Below are 18456 nucleotides of genomic sequence, written 5' to 3' on the forward strand. Positions count from 1 at the left end.
CACACAGGAGGCTGCAGTGACAGGCACAGGCGGGCTGCTGTTTTCGCTAGATGGGGGGGGGGGGCTCCGGTGTCCTGGCCCCTCTGCTGTCTCCTCCCCTTCACGGCGCTCCCTACACTCAGCGCAGGGTCGGGGCGCTGAGGCCACAAGTATGTTCTTGGGGGTGGGAGCCCCAGAAATACGCTGAGGAAGTGGGCCAGACTCCCCGTGTGACTGGCGTGTGGAGGGAGGTTCACGTTCCAGGCCTGACAGCAGCGTCCCTGGGCCCATCGTCCCTCCATGCAGCCGGGGTGGGAGCCCCGCCTTCTCCAGTCCGGGCTGGCTGCGCGGCCGGGGGCCCTCCCCCTCGGAGGCACTGGGTGGGGAGGGAAGCTCCGAGCCCGTGGACCCACATTTACACCCGCCTCTTACTTACTAGTGACCTTGAGAATGACATGTGTCTGGAAGGCAGGCTTCCCTTCAGGGCACACCCCATCCTGTGCGCGCGCGCGCGCACACACACACACACACACACACACACACACACACACACACACGGGGCGGCGCGGCGCTGTTTCTCACTCAGATCCCATCAGTCCCAGGTGGCCCGCCAGTTACCAACGTGGAGCTTTAAAAATATATATATATATGAGAAACTTTAAAATGGAGAGTTCTAGTCTTACTTATATGTCTCCTTATTGACTGGCGACCACTCGACTCCTGGGGCCTCAGCCAGCCCTGGCCACAGCCTCCCCCGTGCGGAGGGCCAGCTAGGAAAGCCGCCCCGTCTGCAGAAGCTCCGTCAGGTGGGTAACTGGGCGCGGCCGCCGTGCAGACAGGAGGTCCCAGGCAGGCCGGCCGGCCGCTCCTCGGCCCCTGCGGGGACACCTGGCACGTGCCCCAGTCTGCCAGCAGCACAGGCCAACTGCCCACGGCTCAGCCATTCTCAGCGCCTGCGTTCTGATGGCTCTTCCGGGACGGACTGCAGCCTGCTGGCCTGGCCGGTGCTGAGCCAGCGGCAGGAGTCCGCGGCCACCAAGGGGACCAGCCATCTTAGTCCAAAATCCCACACGTGGCCGCTTGGCTTGGCCCCTGTGGTTTCTAAGGGCAGGAAAGTGTGGCTTTAACTTTCTACAAAAACAAGGCCGCACCAAACCACTGGGCAAGCTGGTGCCCACAGCCCACATGGACGTGCCCGTTGTCTGCCCGTGGGTGCTGGGTGGGTGTGGCTGTGCCCGTCCTGTCCTGCTCCACCTCACAGGAAGCCCAACACGCCAACCAGAGGGAAGGGCATCTTCACAGGAAGCAGCGTTCTTGTATTTTATTCAAATTTAAAAATCACATTTGGATTCTTCTACCAATATGATAAGCAGCACAGTCCTACGCAGAGCACACGCAGCTGCGCAGAGTGGACCCTTCCGGAATGAGAGTCACTGCTGGGCAGCCCTGAGGCCCAGGAACGTGCTGGGGCCGCCGCCACCCCAATAGGCCAGAGTCGGGTGAAGGCAGCGCCAGCCCCTCGCCATCACGTGACAGGACCACTCCTGCCGGCCGCGCCCAGCCCCGCACATCACCTGACAGCAAGGCTGGAGCTTCTCTGGCCCTTTAAGCCAGTGGTCGCCAACCAGTTAAGCCCCCCTGCCTTTTGGTCTGTGCGGGAAGGTTGGTTTCTGCCCTTTTTATAACTTCCCACCTCAGCGGGATGAGGGCCTCTGTGCACTGCCTGTCAGACTGCTGCTGTCAGGCTGCCTTTTAAACTACCTTTTTAAACACAGTATTAATTAAATTCAGAAACAAACAGGAATACAAAAACATTAATCCATTAAATTTTATTATTAAATACATCTTAGATTCTTATCCCGTACTTTTACCAAAAGGCACTACAATTTTGGCAAATATCTAAATAACGGAACTATCGACCAAAATTCTGCAGAACTTTCTGAAATGAGCCAGAGAAGCCCATGGAGTGGAGCTCATTGGCTCCCGCACAGAAACCTGACCCTCCAGCCGCATGCCGAGGGGACCTTCCGCGGCCTCAGGCTCTTCAACGGTTCAGTGGAGGAGTGCGTACACGCTGGCCCCATGCGCAGTCAGTGTGCGGAGGCGGCGCATTCGGGTGGGGACGAGGTGACCCTTTCCGAGGATGGGCCTTTCACGTGTGCTCTGCTGCGAGCAGCCGCGGGAAAGCAGCTCCAGACGCGGACGCCGATGTCGCTGATGGCCCAGCAGCCCTGTCGCCTTCCTCTGATGTCCGGGTCAGCGCCATCCTGGTCCCACCAGGGCTACTAGGAGCTTATGAGAAGGAATCTCACTGTGATCTTTCCTGCAAAGAAACAGCAATAAAATCACTCCCGCTCAGAGGAATTCTTGTCAACCAGGACCTTCGTGTGCCTCCCGCTCTGGAGATGGCCGAGTGCAGGGCAGGAGGGGACCCGCCACGTCTCACAGCCCCGAGAATGGGTTTGCAGCGCACACGTGGCTGTGAAAGCCCGCGCTGATACCAGAGCCCGTGTCAGAGCCACACACACGCCAGCTGCTTCCAGCCTCCACACCCCACAACCGGAGTGGCGCTGCCCGCACTGGCCCGCGGAGCTGTACGATACTGCCCACAGCCACCACAGGACCACATACAGACGGTGCCCGCTGCACGGGTCTGGCGGCCAGCGCTGCGGCCTCTTCGCGGAGTGGAGTTGCAGCCTCTGGGCACTAGGAACAGGAAGGCTTTTTGCTCGAGGGCTCGACTCCTGTTCCTGCTGAACTGAGCCAGTGTGTAAATGAGAACTGATATCAGCTCAGTAGGCACCGGAGGGCGGGTCCAATCGACAGCCGTAGAAGCAGTGCCTCGGCTGGAGCTGCCGTCGTCCTGGGGCTGCAGGAGACAGAGACCTGGGCTGCAAACACAAGAGAGAGTCACGGTGCCCCCGAGGAGCACGGGGGCTCCACACGCACCCAGCCCCACGCACATGCAATCCCCGTGACAGTTTTCCTCATCTCCTGTGATGCATTTGGTTTTAGTGTTTTATAAGAACAACGTTTGCAGCGAAAAACACGTTTGACCTTTCAGAGAGCTATCTAGTTAGTCATCGTTCTGTAGCCTTTCGGTACATTCCTTGCATTGGTGACAAGAGAAAGTGCATCGTCGCGCTGAGCAGGTCTCTCCTCCTCCAGAATCGGGCTCGCACCCGAGCTGACCGCTCAGCAGCAGCCTCTGCCCCAGCGGCTCCAACTTACTGTCCCATCTCACCTTCTCTTCAGGTGCAGAACTTAGCCACTGTGAACAAAGCGGAAACCAGTCACTGTTCACCAATCAGCTAAGCTCTGCACCTCGGCAGAGAGGTCTCCAGCTGGGCACAACGGGGGCGGGAGCGTCTTCGTGGCCGCTGGCTTCTTCTGTTTCCGGAGAAGAGCTACCACGTGCACCGTTCTCCCGCTGCAGAGAGCGAGCGGCTCTGGCTCTGGAGAGCAGCCAAGGTCGTGGTTGCGTGGTAATCCCTGGCAATGTGATTTTAATCTTAAGTCACAAATCAGCATGCCAGGAACCCAAGCAGCCAGAGCACTCTGGAGCGGCCGTGCCTGCGGCCGAGCCCACACCGCACACACCTGGTCCTTGGTCACGAGGCGACGACACCACCTCCAGGCCTGCCTCACTACCACATGGTTTTATTTTTTTGTCATTCATTTCCGTGCTGTCCTAGAGGAACAATTTTTTAAAGAGATGCCCATACAAACGCCAGTGCAGTTTTGGAACACAAGCTAGGAAATGCACCGACAGGCCTCCGGCAGGGTTGGTGGAGACGGCCGTCCCTCCTGTCCCCCTGGGCTCAGGGATGTTGCTGGAAGGTGCAAGTCCCTGGTCTTAACTGAGGGGGGGCAGGCAGAGGGGATGCATGTGACCCCCAGTCCATCTGGAAGGGGAAGGACAGGGAGGCGAGAAAATAGCAGACTCCTCGCCAGGCCCACTCCTTTGCCTGCTTGAGGCAAAAACTGCACCAGAGTCGTGAGAGCTGCGTGCCCACTGTGGTTCCCACGGCTGAGAACAGGGGACGGGCAGGAAGTCTGCCCAGGGCAGTTTCACACACTTCAAGAAACACAAACTCCCCGTGAAATTGAACATAGAAAGAGAAATATGACTTATACTGGTTACTATAGGAGGTTGGCAACAAGATAACTGCTGTGTTTTGTAAACTGGCCCATCCATGACCAGGGCCTGGAGCCGCCTGGGAATGCTGTTGGGGTCATCTGCACACAGCTGTCTCACTACCAGAGGCTCAATCTCCGCAGCTACTCCTACCATTTCCTTTCCCAGCAAACACAATGCCTCGCCTCTCCTGGGAGGTGCGCACTCAGAAAGGTGTTCCTCCTCAGCATTAGGCTGCTTCCCAGTAAGTAAGGTTCTTAAATATCCTGGACAAAAATGATTTCCCAAGACAGAAGCAAACTAAGCGTCCAACAATGGGTTAAGAAGACCAACATAAAACATTAAATATCCATTAAAACTATATTTACAGAGAAGCTATATAACATGAAAAATGATTGAGATCTATGGTCACGTTTTTAAAAGGATACAAGATTAGACATACCCTATTTATAGCATGTAAAACCTGGAAGAAAAACAGACCTAGAAATGATGGTTGTTAGAGAGAAACAACACACTTATAACCCCACAGTTCTGCTTCAAGACGTTCCCGACCATTGCTAAATTACTGTTTAAATACAGAGCTCTCCATGGAAAGCCTAACTGCTGGGATGTAAATCTCCACAGGTCAATTCCAAGCACAATTAACAGGAAAAGCAATTCAAATAATTCAGGACTTCCTGCCAACTAAGCCTGGGAGGCTCAGCTCAGCGAGGCTGCCCGCGGACGCAGCTCCGAGGCCGGAGGCAGGCTCTGGCGGGAGGACCTCCTCCCAGCCTCCCAGGTCAGCGGGGTCAACCTGAGCGACAGCAAGTTCTCACGCAGCCCGGGAGTGGCCACTGGCCACGCTCTCCTGCGTCAGCCTTCACCTTGGAGGCCAGGGGCCAGCACTCGTGCCGGCTTCTCAGTCTACCTCCTAACCACCCCCACGATGTGCTCCCCCCAACTTCTGTTACTACAAGTGATAAAGCTGAAGTGGCCAAAGCTGTGCCAAGCAGAGCTGTCCTGCCTGGGTGGACAGCTCTACTCCTGGTGACCACTCCCAGGCGCCCGCGCTGGGGCAGAGGACTGACTGCTGTGGGTGCTCTAGGATCACTGTTTGGTTCTTCATTTATGTGGCTCCTATGAGAAATCTGGTTAGAAACGAACAATGGGGCAAGTAATGGGAGAGTTTACCTCTTTAAAACAGCATCTCGGCCACCACCTGGGCTGAGCATCTGTCCATCTGCTCCTTGGTCAGCTGGAAGCATTGGCGGGCGAGCTGCTGCTGCCTGGCGTCCTCGCTCACCATCAGCTCCCCGTAGAGGTAGATGCCCATGGCCTGCAGGGGCAGAGGCCAGAGAGCATGAGACAAAAGGAATTATGTGTCCACACTTGCAGTCTGTTTGTTTCACACAAACGTGCTGGTCCAGAAATCACAGAAGACCCGAGAAAAGGTAAGACAGTTGAACAGTTGTACTTGAGGAACCGTAGTCTTCAACTCCTCTTTCTTGCTTTCACTGAAACTCTAAGGAATTCTCAGCTATCAATTCCATCAACAGAACCGTGGTGATTTAACTGATGACAAAGTGGTGACAGTGAGCGTTTCTCTAGCGATGGCCGTGCTCTGGAGGAGAGGGGGTCTCGGTGACGCTAACGGCAGCACCGAGGTGCTGTGTGCAGGTCACAAGACATCGGCTCCTTCCCAGGACAGGTGGCCCTCGGCACTGCTGGGCCGCGCAGACCACCACGCCACACGCAGCCACGGGCAGGCAGCAGCATCACGCCACCTGGGCAGATGCCCACTGCTTCAGCCCAGCCGACCGCGGTCCCTCCACTGCGGCAAACACTGGCTCTTCTGTTCCAGACACAATGCTGCGAAGACCTACGTCTGCATTTTTCCAACAGTTTTAAAAACAGCCAATTATGCTCTGAAGACCCAAGACCCCTCGGGTTCTGCCTCCTCTCTCCACGCTTGGCTGTGCCATGGGTCCCCTCTGCTGGGGCAAATTAAGAGAAGGACCTCAAAGACAGCGCGAGACAAAAACTTGTCTAGTTAGAGGCTCACAATTTCTTTCCCGTAAAGGCTGAGACGTGGTAATCCGTATTTAGAAAAGTTCATGGTTCTAAATATATTGCAGTTAACTCTGGTTTTCAAATAGACCTTCATTTTCTCCTGCATTTTGTCCTCCTTATACTCCACTCTGTGTTTCCAAACACCTCCTGCTCCACTGTGCAAATGTGACATTTCTTCTGGTACAAAGTCATGCATTTTTCTTTGTGGGAATAACAAGCCCTTCCGTGCTGGCAGCCCCCCATCCTCAGGCCCTCTCAAAAGCTCCTTTGTTTGCCCTGCCCCCGCTCTCCGCCCGACTGGAACACGCTCCATGCCGTCGGGCCCTGGCTGGGCAGAAAGCTCGCTCATAGGCACACACTGGTCAAGCCCACAGGCCGAGCTGCAGGCTGACTTCCAGCCGCACAGACCCCGTGGCACATGTCCCGCCACGGACAGCCACGCCAGGACAAGTGTGGGTGGGCGCAGAGCGGCACGGAGGACATCTCCGAACATGGCCACCCACGCACGCTTCCTGCGGGCTCCCGGGAGGATGACCACTTTCCTCTGGTGAGCAGGGAGGAAAGTTCTCGCAGGAAAGACACTCCGCACAGGCCTGTCTGGCGTGACAGGTGCAGACAGACAGGCAGACTGCTCCCGCGGCTGGGCTCTCCATCTCGCCTTCTCACAGGCTTTAAGTCAGGACCAGCGAGGACAGAGAGATGCACCAGCATGACTGAGCCACCCTGGACCCGAGGCCTGTGATGCCGTGAAGTCTGCACAGGCCTCGCTTGGTCGCGGCCACGGCCACCCCAGGTGAAACCAATGGTGCCTCTGAGGACCAGGGCTCAGTGCGTTAAGGGACACTGAGCTCTCAAGGAAGAATCTGCTCCTACCAGCCCTTCAGACTTCGGGAAAATGTTTAAGTATTTGTTACCCTTGGGTCCCGGACAGCCGGCAGCAGCACTGGCAGAACCTGAGCTGGGAGGACGACCTACCTGGTCCTCCTGAAGGAACCTCTCCACGGTTTTGTACGCTGTTGTGTATTTGTGCTTGACAACGAGTTCACACCACCGATGGCGAACCTTCACAAACGAGAGAAAACCCAGTAAGCAACACACCGGCAGGTTCCCTTGGCCGCAGGAGTGTCAGACTCAGAGCCTTCTGTGTCCGCGTCCCCGCTTATCCTCGGGGGGGGGGGGGGGGGGGAGTGTGCCAGGACCCGCGATGCCTGAAACCTCAGAGAGGGTGGGCTATGACCAAGTTCCAAGTTTAAGGCCTTTGCCACCTCAGCTAACCACTATCACACCGTGGCTGTAACTTTTGCAGTCTGAAGCACAAAAGCAAAACTGGCCCAAATTTCTTTTCCTTCTTCACAATTTCAAAAATAGAAAATCCATTCCTACCACAGATCTCAGCAACCTCAGCTATGATTTCTTTCTTTCCTTATTGAGAGCTTTCATGTTTTTACACTAAGGAAGCTCCATACGGCTCCTCTCTGGGGGATGCGAGCTGTGGCACCCTGCTCCGAGCTCTGGCCCGGGAGCACCGCACGGGGAGGTGCCGTTTCAGCGGCCTGACTGCAGAGGCCGCCAGTGACCCACGTGCGGGGAAGGCTCCTGTCCGGCCTGGAGACACGGGACAAAGGAATGAGTCACGTCCTGGTGGGGGACAGAGCGAGAGGGTTCGAGATTTCCTCATACTACTCAGAATGGCATGCAACTTAAATCGTAACAACTGTTTATTTCTGTAATTTTCCATTTAATGTTTTCAGACTGCAGTTGACTATGAGTAACTGAAACCACAGATAACGGGGGACTACTGTACTCTTTGGAGAGTATTAACATTGTTGGCACTTTCAGCTTTAAATTTCATTTAAATTTACTTAACCATGTTCCTCATTAGGAGGACTGTTAGTCAACTTCAGGGGAGGAAAGTGCATGTTTCAGTTGGGAGTTGTGATGTTTTTAAAGATTTTGCAAAACAACAGGTAAACGAAAAATGCAGCTAAGAAACTAAAGGCACATCCCCGGCCAGGCGGCAGGTACGCTGCCCACTGGGCTGTCCATGAAGGTTTCCTTTGAAACCACAACTTCACTTCCTGGAATAACTGATATGGTTCAAAGCTGCTGATGGTTACAATGAAGAGAGGGAGGCCGGTCGACACTCTCCACATTCCTGAGAAGAGGCAGAGCGCCTCCTGGGGGGTTTGGGATGTCTGGGGGGGGGGGGGGGGGAGCAGGGAGAAGACCAACGTGATGCAAGTAGCTCGCACTGCAGGTTTGTACAACATGCGGAAAACAGATGAGCTAAAGGTGGGTGCTGTTTAGTAAAGACACTTTCCTAAAGACTTTGCCAGCACCCCCTCCCTCACACACACCCCTACAGACGATGTGGAGGTGAGACCCCAGCCCTGGCTGCCTCTGCTGACAGCGGCAGAGCCCTGGCATTTCTCAGCCCTGCGGCGCGTTCTTCACATGGAAATCCCACCTGGATCTGGTTTTCAGAGTCGTTTCAGGCCAATTCTACTGCATCACAGGTTATGCTCAGGTAGCAACGACCATGTTGGTCCACATTGTGATCCACGTTGGCTACACATGGAAGGGACTGTGCATTTGGAAAAGCCGCCTTCCATCACTCTGTTTTACTGGCCTTTAAAGGAACCCATTGGTGCCAATAGTAAAACACAAGCCATTTCAACGTTTTGGCCGGGTCCCCCATAAATTTTATCATTACCCACCAACCTGGCCAGCTCTCTCCTTCAATCTACTATAAATAGATTTACACGCAATTAGGAATGAAGGAAAGAAACAAATCTTTTGGAAAGAATCCTTCCCGGGGCTACACTGTGCTCCCCGACAGTGTTAATTCGGGGACTCTGGTGGCGCTGCCCTTGGCTGTGGGCAGCCAGGTCCTCTGAATCTGTAAGGACGGGATACCAATGAGCTTTTACACGAGGAGGGAATGTCAGAGGTGCACGGGAAGGAGCTAACAGCCTGGGGCCATCACCACGAAGGGAAGCTGCTCGGACGAGACGGGCCTCGGCAATCTTTCCATCTTCAATAGAACGCTCTTTCCTGTGCAAGCAACAGAAACTAGCAGACCATACATGGGCAAGGGCAGCCCCGGAACTGTTCTGAGCGGAAAGAACACGTGAACAGAGAAGTCAGCTCCTCACACATCCATCGGAGGAAGCCATTAGAGCCACCAGACCCCACTCTCGCAAGTCCACGTCCAGGCCACGCACCGGAGAGACTGCAAAGGGTGCCTCTACCCCTCGTCTTATCCCAACTCATGGTCATCTAAACACCCCAGAACCAACATCCTGCCAAGCACCAGCAGCCTCTCGTTTGTGGGAACGGAGGCTCCCCGTGGCCACCGGTGGGAGGGACAGTTAGAGACGAGGAGGCTGCTCGCCACGGCTCTGGGCCCTCAGGGAAAGCCTCCCTCTCACACCGCACCAGCTGTTAGTGGGTCACGGACGGTACCAAAGGCCTCTGTCAGCTTCAAAATGTTTGAACTCTGATTCGAATCCTGATCACACTGTGCCTTTGACAACGACTGCTTTTTCTCGTTCTACAACTTGGGGGAAATTCACTTTTTAGCCCGGATTTTGAGAATGGAGGTTTTAGTCTCTCATTGTTCCTTCCTGTGCTCCCCTCCACCCTGTATGTACACATACAGAAATAACTCAGCCTTAATCAGACCCCCGATGGGCAGGTGGGGGCGGGATGCCCCGCCCCCTAAGTCCCCCCACAAGTGAAAGAAGTTCCAGGGACAACACACAGAAAGAGGCTCTTCACATCAACATGGAGGAGGCACTGCCACGCCTCTGTTAAAAACAGTGTATTCTCACGATTAATAAGAGACCTAGTCTTCTAACCCCTGAAGGCTACGGGGCGCCCAGCCTCCCCTGCCCACCAAAGAGCGAACAGCAGGCCCTTCATCACCAAAGAGCTGAGGGCATGTCACCGTTTCCACAGCAGGACGCTCAGAAGACACCACAGGGCCCGCGTTGGCCATGGGGAAGGTGAGGTCCAGTGTGGGAGCCTCAGCCAGAGAACTGAGAAGCAGGCCTCTGAGGAAGGCTGTCTGCTCTGCATATCTGCTCTTTATTTTCCGATAAATTACTGGGTGAGGTGGCACCGTTTCTCACTTCCTCGGTGCGATGGAAAATAACCTCCACGCACACCTACAGCAGCCCTGGAGCACGAGGCGCCGCGGCTCCCACGCTCGATCCCTTCATTCAGCCTCAAGAATACCCTGTGTACACACACTATGTCCACACGGACCGAATCCCACTGTACACATTCACATTTTATTACACTTCTGTCTCAACAGGGCTGAGAAATTTAATGACTTTTTCAACTACAACTCAAAGTCATGACGTCACTCTGAACTCATGCTAGAGATCAACAAAAGCCTCACGTCAGCCGTCGTCTTAGCTGAACACCATCCGCAGTCAGGCTGGACAGAAGTAGGGCAAGGACGAGATGGGCAAAGAGGCAGGCAGGGATGCAGGCGTGGGGCAGCGAGGGGAAGAGGAGGAGAAGGGATGGTGCAGAGGGAGAGGCCGGGCTGTGGCGCCGCCTCCCAGGGCACTTGGAGCCTGGCTTCCCAAGGATGTGCCCGTCACTGAGCCTTCAGTGCAGACAGCAGCTGGGCCTGGCCCGTCTCCCGCCATCCAGTGCCAGGACCAGAGTGCCCCGGTACAGAGCCGTGCTGAAGGTTCCAGAACATGTGCAAGCTATTAGCATAGTGCCTGGCACACGAGTACGGAGGGATGATTAATGAGGGGGATGTACCTGGGGTGGGGGCAGGGCGGGCTAGAAGAGGTCAATGGGGGAAAAAGAGGGACATATATAATACTTTATTCAACAAAGATTTTAAAAAGGAGGATGGAGGCCCATTTCTTCCCATGAAGTCCCAATGAAGTTGTGAAACACAGATGCACGCACACAGGAGTGCACATGTAAACACTAATAAAAATCAGCTTGCAATCTGCTTCCCAATGTTTCTGCTTGAGGGACACTGAAGACTGGGTGCTGCCCTCCGTGCACAGCTGGGCTGTAACACAGCGGCACTCACCCGCCCCTGTAGATGGACTTCACAAGTTTCCAGGTTTCTGAAGCCTCTCTGAGCAAAAGGCGATGGGAACCCAGCAAAGCAAATGGTGCCGATGGGAGTCTCAGAATCCGGGTGGGAGAATGAAGAATGTTTGCAGAAGCCGATTCATGCCAGACCCACATTTGATAGCAGAATGAAAACCCTTCAATGATCCCTGAGCTGCACCTGGACCGTGTCCCCCTGCCCCACAGCAGGGACTCCGCCAGGACAGTATGTCTGTGATAACAGGCCTCCGTCATCTGGGAGACCTGGGTAGACAGATGGCCTGGGTATCCAAGAGGAATTCTGCAGGAAACACACACATAGGCCTCTAACTACAAGGCTGGTGGCTCATTCGCTCCAAATACATTCAGAGCAGCCGACACTTATGTATGTACACATGCATACAGCATGTACACATGCACACACTCTCTATTTTCTGTTCCTTAGGCTGGCTGGTGACCTACTAAATCGACCTCCTGACCCACAGAGCGGTGCCTGGGTCTAACCCAGCAGCCCTGTCCGTTGGGCTGGTTGCTCTCACCAGGCCCGGCCCGGCCCTGTGGCGGGGCTGCTGTGAGAACTGACCGGTTGCTGAGCAAGTGCTAGACTAGAGACTCCCACACAGGAAGTGCTTTTCATCTTAGCAGGAGCCGCATGCTTCGGCTTTATTTCCTAATTCAGAGTTCATTTTTATTGAATTTATAAAGCTGGGGAATATTACTTCTAAGAGCTGTTTGTTAACTGGTGAAACAAGGAGCGAGGCCTGTCAGAGGGCTGCTGCTTGCTGGAGGGGCGGCCCTGGACATGCGGAGGGAAGGGTCGGGGCAGGACTCAGAGCAGACTCCCGCAGGGACAGAGCGGAGGAAGTGGGGCACCACCAGGGAGGGGCCTAGCGGCCTGAGGGAGCTGGGACTTCTCGAGCCACCCCTGGGAAGTACACCAGGGGCCTGGGGCCTGAGATTTTTCAAACTATTTGTAAAGACAGATGGCTCTGCCTCGTGCCAGCGTCAGCCTCGGTCACGGGGCATATGTGTCATTTGAAGACATTCTCACTGCCCAGAGGCTGGGCTGAGCCGAACCACGGGCTCAGAAAGGCAGTCCAGGTGAAGGAAGGCCCGGATGTCCGAGTGCCTTACAAATGGCACCTGCCGTGTGGGGGCACGTGTGTTCCCAAACCACCTGATTCCGAGGTGACAACGGCATCGCTGATGTAACCACGGGCTCCCCCACATTCATCGCTCTCTCCTGGAAACAGGACAAGAAAATTGCCAAAGGACCACCCCGCTCCCCACCTCAATCCCTTCATCCCGAGACATTTTAATGGATGCAGATCCAGTGGTCTGCTAGACTCCAGGATGGTGACGGTCAGCAAGTGTTTCCTGTCAACGGCCAGAGAGTGAGCATTTTGCTTTTTCTGCTCATTTGCCGTTATATCACAAAAGCAGCCTGGACAATGTGTAAGCGATGGCCTGGGCATGGCTAGGCATGGCAGTTTCAGACGCATCTACAGAACAGGCTGTGGGCTGGCCTGGCCTGGCTCTAGTCTGACGCCGCTCTACCTCGGAGACCCACGCTCCGGCTCCCAGAGTGAGTGCGAGCACAGGCAGTGGCACGCCAGCAAACGCCTAACCCCAAGCTACCAGCGTGCGGGCAGGGGAGCTCGGGACCCAGCTTCAGGGTGCTCCTGAATGCGGCCGGAGTCCCTGCTCTGTGGGTTATGGGTTAAGTTCCGCCTGCACGAGCACGCGCTCCGGCACTCCTCCTACCACAGCGTCTCCCGCTAGTCACGGGCCTGGGACGCACGCAGGTACAGGCCTGGGTGTCACCCTGACTTTGAGGAAGAGCCCCCACCCCAGCTCACGCCCAGTCTGTCCATGCCAGAGAGGTGCCCTCTGGGAATCCCCACATACCCCAGACCCCACATTTATTAACACATGACAACTCTCACTGCTCTTTTATAGCTTTTAACCCAAAGGTTTGTTTTTTAACTTCAATTTTAGATCATTTTGCATGAAGCTACTTCTAAAAATTATCATCTAATAAACTAATTTTCCGAGGTGGTTTTCAAACACTTCTTAAATGTAATTCTAACTTTTAATAAAAATATAATCTGAAACCCCAGTATATAAGACAGTAAAGAGAAGACTACAAGTGGGTTCTTCAAGCGGCTTCACTCTCCAGGCCGGGCAGGAGAACTGTGAAATAGGAAACTCCTTGGTTCCTGGAGGTGGAGTTTGAAGACCAGTGTCTTCTGAAGAGTCCTTGTGCCTGAGGAATAAATGGAGTCAGAGGGTGAGTAGACAGTGCTATAGGCAGACGACGACAGCAGCTGTAGTAACTTCTCACAGCCAACACCCCACCTGGGCTCTGTAGCCAGTGTGCCACCCAGAAAGAGCAGGCGGCGGCGGTCAAGGTCACGGAGAGTGAGTGAGCGCGCTGCTCCGGCCACTGCAATCCTGGATCCGGGGTTTGGTTCGCTCACACTCACTGCCCTGCTTAAAAGCACCCATGTCTCCTGTAGGCACTGCTTCCCCTGCTTTAGTTTTAAATGTTTAAAACTTGTAACAGGTACCTTTACCCAGAGAACCCAATGAACCAGCCATTCAACCGAATTCAGCAGCAGCAGCAGCAGCGAACACATTGTTTGTGTTCTCCCTTCTCTCCACGGGCCACAGCTGGAGTGAGTACTCAGTCACTCCACAGACGTTCACTTACAACACTGCAGGGTATTCCCTCCTGCTAATGCACTCCAGCCCCTTCAGTCCTTCGGTCTTATGGCGCCAGAAAGCTCCAAAATGGGTTAACCACCTTCAGAAGGAGGCTGTGAGGGGCAGCAGACAAAAGGGACAAGGAGGCCTGCGGTCACCATGGGGCCCCACCTCATCCAGCACACCACGCAGTCAAATGAGCACCTCTTTGGCCGGGAGTTCACCATCCCCGCCTGTCCCTGCAGCGTCACTACCTCAGAGTGCGCCTGACAGTCGCTCCAGCTCAGTGCTCTCGGGACTGCCTGCTTCCTCGCTCGCCTGCTCCTGTGTTTACACTAAGAGTCAAGCCTGGGAGAGCGGGGCCAGGGCCTGTGGACTGTCCCCGGCCCTGTCCCAAGGCCTGGGACCCAGTTCGTGCTTGATAAACGTTTCTCAGTGAATGTACCACTTTAAACATCTCAGAACGCTTTCCAGCTACTCTGAAGTTAGAATGCACAGTTGGAAGCTGTAAAATGCTTTGAAGAATGCCACCCATCCCATTTATGACAGGAAGCGCTCCCCTTTCTTTCTAGTCCTTTTGATTTCAGAATTTACTGCTGAAGAGGAAAAGTCTGCCTGGGGAACATGATCTGGGAGGCCCATTAAGCCTCATTTAGAGATCCATTTTATAAGTGTAAACAGAAAGACAAGGCTCATGGCTTTTGAGAGTTAATAAGTCTAGCACTGCAGTAAACAAACCTGCTTTTTCAATTTGCGTCCTTAAATTAGATTTAACTTTGCTTTAAAGTGAGCTTACTGCTGGTAAGGGAAGCCTGCCAGGCAGCCAGGAGTGGGAAGGCAGCCGGGACAGACAGTATTTCCAGCAAGTGTTTTGTTTGGGGCGTCTCTGCTGGTCCAGTGTGGCTCATCTGCTCACTCTCCTGAGAAAAGATAGGAGAGCCGTCAGCGGAAAAGGATAGATTTCCAACATTTTACTTTGATCCTAGCACTTCCCATTTTTTTCTCTCACCTTACTCATTCTTATTCTCAAAGGGCTGCAATTGTAACATTATTTTTCTAACTAAAGGAAATTAAAAGCCACTCTGTTTGCTGTCACAGAGCCAGGTTAATAAATCCCCAGGCCCGGGGTTAAGACAACAAAGGAGGCATCAGAGGCCCTGGCTCTTTCTCAAGGGCTCGCACTGACCTTGCTCAGTCCGTCCCTCCGCCCTCACCTGCCTGTCAACTGTCTGTAACCGGCTGTCCCCAGGGATAACCTGAACGGCAGCGGCTACAAGACAGGGTCCTCTGCCACCTCTCCCGGGACCGCTCTCACAGCGATACTTCTCAGCAAGGGCCAAGGGCATGGAGTGAGGCGAGGCAGAGGTGACGACACACCACCACATGCACCCTCTGAGGCAAATGCTAACCCGTCTCCCTCCTTGGAGAGACTATTTTATTTAAGGACATTAATGCCATTAGTCAGCTGGCTCCAAAGGGCCGAACTTGGAAGCCCATGTTGGGTCCCCCTTGAAATACGCCCGGTTTGCTTTCCTTCCGTCAACACTGCACTGGCGCACTGCGCTCTGATGTGTCAGCCTGCAATCAGGAGATAGCACACTCCACCTGCTTTTTCCATTTCGTAACAGGTGACACAGGGCCTCTGCTGAAAAAAGGACTTTACTGTTGCCACAGAAGTGAGCACAAGTACGTCCTCTGACAAGCTCAGAAGGGACCCGTGCCTGGCCACGTCCCCCCCAGGGCCCCCACGCTGCAGGCTTTGCCACAGTGGCCAGAGGCTGGCTCTCGCGTGGGCTTCACCACGGGCTCCGCTGTCCCAACCACCGCGTGTCGGACACTGGTAGCTGCTGCTCTGGAAACCCTGGAGATCCAGGAAAAGTCCTCTCCAAAAATTAAGTACTGGGCACTGAGGATAAACAAACAGAGATGTTCTCTCGGGGCTTACAGTTCAGTAGAAAGTTTAAGAAAAATTCACTAACTGGCAAGTGTAGATATCCATGTCATGGAAGGACTTAACAGGGTGCAGTGAGGGAAGCGGGGAGACCCCGAGGTGTGGTCAGAAGACTCCATGTGCACTGAGAGCTAAAGGGGAAAAGACACTGCTACCGGACAGGGCCCCTCAGCCCTTGTCCGGCCATTCCATGTTCCACGAAAAACCATCCTCTCTTCTCCCTCCTTGATGCCATTTCTCCCAATGGCCTTCCCTAGCGGAGCAAGCGAAATGCACTCAAAAAAACAAATCCCAAGACTTCAAGGCCGAACTAAAACCATGAAACTCTTAGAGGAGACAAAGGCCTAGGTCTTCCAGACCTTGAATCAGGCAATGGCTTCTTAGAGGTGATACCAAAAATACAAGCAAAAGAAGAAAAAATAGATAAATTAGATTTTATCAAAATGAAAACTTCTGTGCTTCACTGTCAAGAAAGTGAAAAGAGCCATGGTTGTTGTGGCTCAGTTGCTTGGGTATGTCCCATGCACCGAAAGGTTGCCAGTTCAATACCCGGTCAGGGCACATGCCTGTTGTTTCGCTCTCACATCGATATTTCTCTCTCCCTCTCCCTCTCAAAATCAATAAAAAATCTAAAGAAGAAAGTGAAAAGACTATCCACAGAGAGAATATTTTTGCAAATCATACTTGCTAAGGAACTTGTATCTAAAATATATAAAGAACTACTATAACTCAGTAATAAAAGACAAATAAAGCAATTCAAAATGAGCAAAAGATCTGATCAGACATTCTCCAAAGATATATTAATCTATATAATAAAAACCCAGTGGTCGTAACGCCATAACGACCAAAGACTGATCACCAGGAGGCTGCGTGCGCAGCGAGGCATGCGTGGTGGGCGGGGACTTGGGGGAGTCCTGGGTCTTGTGCGATTTTGCGCGCTGGGTCACTAGTAGTCAATAAGCATGTGAAAAGGTATCCAACATGATGATGTTACCAAGGAAATGAAAATCAAAAGCACAACGAGATATTCTTTCATACCCAAGAAGATGGCAAAAACAGAAGAGACAATAACAAGAGTTAGCAAGGATGAACAAAAACTGGAACCCTCATACACTTGTGGGAGGATATAAAATGGTGCAGTAACTTTGGGGTAGTTTGGCAGTTAAAACTCAAAAGGTTAAACAGAGTTACCATGTGACCCAGCAATTCCACTCCTAGATACAGACCCAAGAAAAGTGAAAACACATCCACACAAAACGTCTTCACAGAAGCATTATACACAACAGCCCACAAGTGGAAACAATCCAAATGTCCATCAACGGATGAATGAATAAACACACATGGTTTATCTATACAACTGAAAATATTTAGTGACCAAAGAAAAAGACGTGCTGATACATGCTAAAACACGGATGATTACTGAACATACATGCTAACTGAAAAGAAGCTAGCCACAACAGTCACATATTATATGTTTCATTTGTATGGAAGCCCGGAAAAGGCAAGTCTATAGAGACAGAAACATTAGCGTGGGGCCGCAGACTGGGGGCAGGGAGAGATGAGAATGACCGATGAAGGGTACAGGGTTTCTTTTGGGGATGATGATAATATTCTATCGATTTTGGTAATGTGTACAACTCTGTGAATATGTGGGTGAATTGTATGATGTATGAATTATATTTCTCAAAAGTCTTATTAAAACAACCCAGGAATCAAGTTGGGGAATGCAAAGGGTACTATTCTAGGCAGTCCATTCCTGGGAAAACCACCTGGTGTCCTGCCGGCTGAGCCAGCTCTGGGCTGCTGCTCACGGTGGCTGGCTCCCCTGATGCCCACACACTTCCTGTGCTCAGCCTCGGCATCTGCTTCAACCAAGGTGGGGAGACTAGCTCGTCTATGGAACTTAGACCGCATGGGTCAAGGCTGCAGCAAGGCAACATGCCGACCAAGTAGCTTAACATTCACTAGTAGTGCCACCTTGTAAGTTCAGTTGGTCTTTAAATGTCAGACCCTGACATACAAAGTACCACCATTTGCACATCAATAGGTGTACGTTCATCTTTTAAAACATGTGAATCCGACATAATTGCATTCTCTTTGCTCTCAGGCACCAGCACGTTCCCATGTCAGAGGCACAGGTGGCCAGGGACTGTGGGATCTCTAGAGCGCTGCCCCTTCCTTCAGGACCGGCCCGGGGAGCTGCTCCAGCTGCTGGGCATGCTGAGGCTCATACTATCTGCAGTTCGCCAGCTCCACAGCTCCAAGACCCACTGAACTCTCAGATCCTGGTGTGCCACGGAAAGAGTGAGGAGAGAAAGATGCACAGGAAGGCACCGGAGGGGAAAGCAATCGTGAAAGAGATTTGAGCATGTTGGCAAAAGTGAGCCTTCTAGGGCAGCGGTTCTCAACCTGTGGGTCGCGACCCCTTTGGCGGTCGAACGACCCTTTCACAGGGGTCGCCTAAGACCATCCTGCCTATCAGATATTTACATTATGATTCATAACAGTAGCAACATTACAGTTATGAAGTAGCAACGAAAAT

The 18456-nt window shown here is 53.2% G+C and overlaps 1 protein-coding gene and 1 long non-coding RNA gene across 2 annotated transcripts in view; both read right to left on the reverse strand.

Annotated features, from left to right (window-relative positions):
- Positions 1 to 1783: 1783 nt before the first annotated feature.
- The window catches only part of CUNH9orf3 (chromosome unknown C9orf3 homolog), a 320137-nt gene continuing 303464 nt past the window's right edge, over positions 1784 to 18456 (reverse strand). Inside the window, exons 15-17 of the mRNA XM_023764898.1 lie at positions 7145 to 7231; positions 5291 to 5435; positions 1784 to 2302 (exon numbers count right to left, since the gene is read on the reverse strand). Coding sequence (XP_023620666.1) covers positions 5295 to 5435; positions 7145 to 7231 — 228 coding nt within the window. The 3' untranslated portion in view covers positions 1784 to 2302; positions 5291 to 5294. The remainder of the gene's footprint in view (positions 2303 to 5290; positions 5436 to 7144; positions 7232 to 18456) is intronic.
- LOC106699286 lies at positions 13331 to 13871 on the reverse strand. Its single transcript, XR_001350813.2, has 2 exons — positions 13828 to 13871; positions 13331 to 13523 (listed from the first exon to the last, which is right to left on the reverse strand). It is a non-coding gene; the product is annotated as an uncharacterized LOC106699286 (long non-coding RNA).

Source organism: Myotis lucifugus, unplaced genomic scaffold (genome assembly GCF_000147115.1).
Source record: "Myotis lucifugus unplaced genomic scaffold, Myoluc2.0 scaffold_360, whole genome shotgun sequence".
Lineage (NCBI taxonomy): Eukaryota > Metazoa > Chordata > Mammalia > Chiroptera > Vespertilionidae > Myotis > Myotis lucifugus.